This window comes from Ruditapes philippinarum, unplaced genomic scaffold (genome assembly GCF_026571515.1).
Source record: "Ruditapes philippinarum isolate M1 unplaced genomic scaffold, ASM2657151v2 ctg10833_1_1_1_1, whole genome shotgun sequence".
NCBI classification, from domain to species: Eukaryota; Metazoa; Mollusca; class Bivalvia; order Venerida; family Veneridae; genus Ruditapes; species Ruditapes philippinarum.
In genome coordinates, this window is record NW_026861896.1 from 26,452 (window position 1) to 32,451 (window position 6,000).

The following is a 6,000-nucleotide window of genomic DNA, read 5'->3' on the forward strand; positions in this document are numbered from 1 at the left end:
AGCAAACAACCAATGGGATTTATTTGTTTGTTTAAGTGTAGGGGATTATGTAGTCACATTGTCACTGTAAAGGTTGTGTGGCAAGGTTATGGGATTGAGGAAACAACAGCTGCTTAAGCTCCTCAAAGGTTTATTTCAGCCACAGAAAAGCACCCAAGTAGAACCATCTTGGTTAAGCTTGCTGGATATGGAATTGGTAAAAGACTGACAGACCGACTGACTACCAGGGGCATAACAATATTTTATCCAAAGTTGTTGTTTTTTGTCTATAAAAAGGTTATGAGCAAAAGAAAATATAGGCATTTCTGGAGCATGACATGCCTTTTAGTACTTTTTAAAATTGATGTTGCACGCAACATTTCACCAAAAGAGTTCCCAAAGGGCTATATATAAGTTAAAATCCTTACTAGAGTTACAGACCTTGTTGTTGAGATATGATGTTATACAAGAAGGTACATGCCAAATTTTAACCAAAATATTCATACATGCACAGGTGAGGAGGATAGCCCCCTTTTTATTAAAATAATCTAAAAAATTCAATAAAAAGACTTACATTTCCCAATGATCTGTCTTCCCTCTAAAATACTTGACACAATGCTCCCCTAGCTGTGATATGCCCCACCAGGTAGGATCTTTCTTGTCGTGATTTACATCAAAAGCTGGTTTATCAAATGGACTACACAGTTCATACAGAAAATGAATCCATGGCATCAGAAACAGCCAAGATGGATTCTTAGAATTGGATGAGATGTACTTGCCAAGAGACAAGAATGCTTCCTTCAACTGTAGCCTAAAATAGAATTTTGTTTTTGTTTTTATGTTCAAACACCATCAGAGGCAAGAAATTGTTTCACGGAGAAATAAAACTTTCACTCAATGCACAAAACTGGGAGTGTTTATTAGCTTAAAAAATATGAAGGTCAATCCCAGTAGTACTAGGCTTTTTACTAAGCTTATTGGAGAATTGTGACCAAATTTGTTCTTTTTGGTTTATATTTGTCATTTATTTTGATATTTGACAGCATTAATGGGTAGTCACATTGTCAAACAATTTTAAAATATCTTTCTTCCTGGTTGAAGCAAAATATACTTCTTACTTATATTCTTGAGAAAGGTCAATATGAGAGAACAGCAATATAGTGAAAATGTAGTATTTAGAAGGGTCTTATAATAATAACACAGTTCAACATTGTTGAGGATACTAGCCAAACTCCTCACAGTGATTACCTCCCTTGGCAGAATTGTTATCACTGCCTTCACAGACGTCACATGATGATGAAAGTCACATGACGTAAATATCGACCATTAGATAGAAAATGTAAATATCGACCATTAGATAGAAAATCTAACAAAATTTTTTCTTTCTGATTTATTTTTAACGTTTCGTAGCTACGTACGTTATATCTTATAAAAAAAAATTCAAAAGTACACAAAATAATGAAAAATAAATTAAAAAGTTAAAAAATATAAAATATCAAAATATTGATATTTAAATGTTTGTAATGGCAGAGATCTCTGTACTGATAAGGGGAGATCACTGCATAGGAGATTGGGTTTATGAAAAGCTTTCATGGCTCATAAAGAGGTCAACCACAATAAACGACCACTCTTACGGGAGAACACTTTAGAAAGTAAAATTTAATTTTCACAAAAACATTATTCAAGTTTTTTATCTTTCTAAATCATACTGTAAGAATAATTTAAATAAATTCGCATTCAAACAAAATTAAATATGAAATAATCAAAGTATTTCTTATATTTTTTATGCAACCTGACATTAAAAGCCAGATGATCAATCTAGTATAATAAAATGTCTTCATGAATCATAGAACCTGGTGAATTAAAATATCAATGATAATCCTTGCAGTAATTATTATGGCAAAATATTGATCAACAAAATTAATGTTACTTTATATTTTAAATTACAACGAAAGGAGCTTGACTTACACATCTTTACAATAAACATTCTTTTTTACCTATTCTCAGGAAAATATTTTTCCAAAATGTCCAATTCAAGGCAAGTTTTCTTGTCTGGATCAGGTCTCATAATAAGATGTTCACAGACTTTTTGCCAGCTCTTCAGATTAACAAATGGCAAATCCAACGTTTTGGCAGCAAATATAGCAGCGATGGCTAGAGCAACCTGTCTTTCCCTTGTATTTGCAGAAATATCAGTTGTGTTTTGTAAACTTCCTGCAGTTTCCAGTATAACATCGAGAATGGATCCACCTATCTGCAATTGAGATGGCAAATCTTTTATACCAAGCAGGCAGAAACCATCATTATACATCAACATATCAAGTTTCAATGTTACAATTTAAGTTACTGACCATGCACAAAAAGTTTAATAAAAAAAAAAAATTGAAATTGCACATACAACTCATGAAGTTGCATCTACACAAAAAGTTCCTAGGTCAATGGACTTTGATTAAAAGAGTCATTGCCAAGTGGGAGCTGTATACTCTGCATTAATTTATTCATTCCAAAGGCAAATGCAGGAAGAACATTGAAATGAATGTTTTCAGATAAATCCATTTAATGTAAATAGAAGTTTAACTAGCAAATGATTGTTTTATTTTGTTTTTTGACCTTTGAAACAATAGTGTGACCTTGACCTTTTCCTCAGACACCTGAACTTTTCACTCTGGAGAATATTTACCCAAAGTTATATAAAATCCATCCACGCTTGTAGACATTACACTCTGGACACAGGTTTTGCGCTGACCCCCAAGTGTGACCTTGACCTTTAAGCAGCAGACCTGGGTTTTTTGTGTGCAACACACCAGCCCATCCTTTAAAGAGTGAGCAAGATATAGACCGGACAAATCTGGATGGACACACAAACAGACAAGCAACCAAATGGAGATAAAGGGTCATTTCTATTGTAATTTTCTTTTGTTTAAAAGACACCCATTGACCCCTTCCTCTATTGTTAAGGAATGAACTCTATCGTTCTCTTTTATTTTGTATACAGTTAGATAGCCTCCTATCCCTATTCTGTAGTGCAGACAGATGCACACACAGATGCACATAAACCAAACTATCACAAAAAGTGACAAGCTCACCACCATGCGGGCTTGACAAAAATGCATGCCACAGTAAATATCCCATTATATGGTTAATATCTTAAGGATGCAACCATTTATTAACTTTGTCACAAAGTATTGGGCATTTTACCCTTGTATTTTCCTATATAAGCCTATGTAAACTAAGACCACTAGGGCTTGGCCTTTTTTGATGCCAGGTGCATGATTTATAAAGCCTTTGTAGAGGACCACAAGGTGAGGCCACATGCCTAATATCTAAGTTATTTGTAGTGATGGAAATCGGATGAAATTTGTCCCAATCGATAATCGGTTCAGTCGGATGGGACATAATCGATAACTTTCGAATAAAGTCGCGTTAAAAAATAATAGGGAAGTAACATTTCTTACCAAGGCACTTGATTATATTTAATAACATGAACTTCATTTAGCACTTTTCAACACAGTTTTAACCTTATATAGTCATAATTTTACGAAATAGATTTTATTTTTCAATGGATATCAAATAATACCATTTTCATCACATTATATTTCTTTTGTTTTACATCACTTATTGATCCTGTTCAACTCCATATTGTCTCTGAGTGATTTTTTGCGATCCGCGAGGTGTTCCTAAAGGAAAATTACCCTCAGAATTAAATTCCCTTTGATAATTAAAACATTTTTGACGACGTCGCGGAACAAACTTTTGTGAATCGATTATTGTCGTTTTACATAACAGTAAGTGATAATCGGCGACTTGCAACAATCGGAACATCACTAGTTATATGTATTATAATAGTGAGATTTCATATTTAAAGTCTATTTTTAACTCCTGTGACCTACTATGCATCAGACTGGAAACATTTTTATAACTTTTGTACAGGACCACCTGAAGATCATTTCGGTTAGAGATTGGTCAAGATACATCAAGTGGTCTAGGAGGAGGTGTTGTTTAAAGTAATTAAGGATAACAACAGACAATGGACGACCACAAAAGCTGAACTCTGAGCACATAGTCCTCATCTGAGCTACAAATGCTTGCCATATATACAAATGAAATTTTGCTTACATCTTCCTTAAATTTATTGTCCTTGTAGTCCCAACATCTACCATCGTGATAATAGGCTTTTTTAAAGCCTAAAAATAACATTTCCAGTTGTTCCAGGGATACAGAGTAACTGGAATCTTCTGATTGCAGAATATTTGAGCTAAAATAATCAACACCTTTTTTTGCATGTTTTATCAACTCAGTCCTCCAGGAGGAAAAGAAACTTGAAACTCTATCCCATGTTGATGGTTCTTTTTCCACAACTCCATCATACTGATGCCAGACATCTGTTTGTATACAAATTAAAATTATTTGTGTATTTATTGCAACTAAAATTCCCATTATACCAAATTTAAATCATGAATTATCATGATTTCTATGTCTAACACCTTGTAAAACATTAAATTAATTCAATATTCATTTTCAAAGTTATAAAATTTTATTATGAGATAAAATAAAAACTGAATAAGAATATTCAAAGGAAAAAATGAAAACATTCAAACTTTAAAATAATTCAACATTTTTTAACATATTTGCTATTACCTATCTTATTCCATTTTTCAATCAAAGTGAGAGTTCTATTAGCGCCCATTCCAGTGTTACTCTCTTTCAAATAATGCTCCCATGTGTATTGGTCCTTCCCAGTTTTTTCAAGCTTTCCTATGCAATATTTGTATGAAATTCTCTTTCCAAATACTATCTTCTCAGTTGCAATTTTCATGTCAAATTCAAACTCGAACATGTGATCTGTAATTTTCCTACATTGAAGTAAAAACAAAACAATAAATTCTTAAATTCTATTCAATAAATCTGTGAGTATAAATAATATTTTTAACAATTAAAGACATATATTGCCTATCTTAGTCCATGATAAAAACAATGCATCAACTATAATCATCCATAGAAGAAATACAAAGAATGTGTGGTTTAAAGCCACATGTCTCAAATTAATGTTAATCATGTATTCTTCTATAAAACAATACGGCCATGATGGCCTTTATATAACTCATCTTATTATCACGGCTTTAATTAATAGGTCAATTTGAGTTTCTAAAGAATGCTGTGTCTTGATATGAAGTCAATCTAATCATTAATAACAAGGTAATACGCAGTTAAAGCAAATAAAAAGAGAAAGTTTCAACACTTTGACTTTAAAGGTCAAAGTCATTTATGAGTGAAGGTCAAGGTCTAAATACCTTTAAGGTATATCCTTCAAGATTGTTGTGTCCAAGTTTGATGACAATCCATTCAAAAATAAAAGTAATAGGTCAAAGTCATTTATAAATGAAGGTCAACATACATGTGAACTTTTTTCGATGTTCAAGTGGGAGATTTTCCTTCAAAAACAGGATGATTTTAGAATTTGCAATAAACAAATAAGGAAGTTCTGACATCAAAAATAGGGAGATTTCTTTAATTTGTGAAAATTCCCTGTATTTTAAGAAAAATCTTTGAAAATATCGCTGCAGAAAGTGGGAGTCTCCCGCTAAAAGTGGGACAGTTCACATGTATGGGTCAACTTAAGTCTAATCTACTATTGGTCTAGTCCCAAGGGTTGTTATGGCCAAGTATAATGAAGACAAGAGACCAACAACTTAATAAGTAATGATCAAGGTTCAAGTTTGCTGCTGACAATGGCAGTAGTACACCCTCAATGACTGTAGCAATTATAGGTATGTTGTTGTTGGTTTTTTGCTGTTTTTTTTTTTTCGAAAAAATGTCAAGCTAATAACAAGAGTTGTCACACAAAAGTGACAAATGCCATTGAAAAGGTTTTGTAAGTATTGTAGAAAGGATTATTATGAAAAGAAAAGAGAATAAAAGAAACAGATTCTTTAATACTGGTCTTGTGAAATGAAGTGCTATTCATAGCAAACATACATGTACCACCTTGAGGTTTTGGATGTGACACATCATTTTTATGTG

The 6,000-nt window shown here is 32.6% G+C and overlaps 1 protein-coding gene across 1 annotated transcript in view; it reads right to left on the reverse strand.

The window, feature by feature from the left end:
• The window catches only part of LOC132717293 (E3 ubiquitin-protein ligase rnf213-alpha-like), a gene marked incomplete at both ends in the record, with an annotated part of 29,467 nt that extends 24,635 nt beyond the window's left edge, over window positions 1-4,832 (reverse strand). The window contains 4 exons of the mRNA XM_060700725.1: window positions 554-790; window positions 1,977-2,233; window positions 4,096-4,361; window positions 4,618-4,832. Of these exons, the coding sequence (XP_060556708.1) occupies window positions 554-790; window positions 1,977-2,233; window positions 4,096-4,361; window positions 4,618-4,832 (975 nt within the window). The remainder of the gene's footprint in view (window positions 1-553; window positions 791-1,976; window positions 2,234-4,095; window positions 4,362-4,617) is intronic.
• Window positions 4,833-6,000: the final 1,168 nt, after the last annotated feature.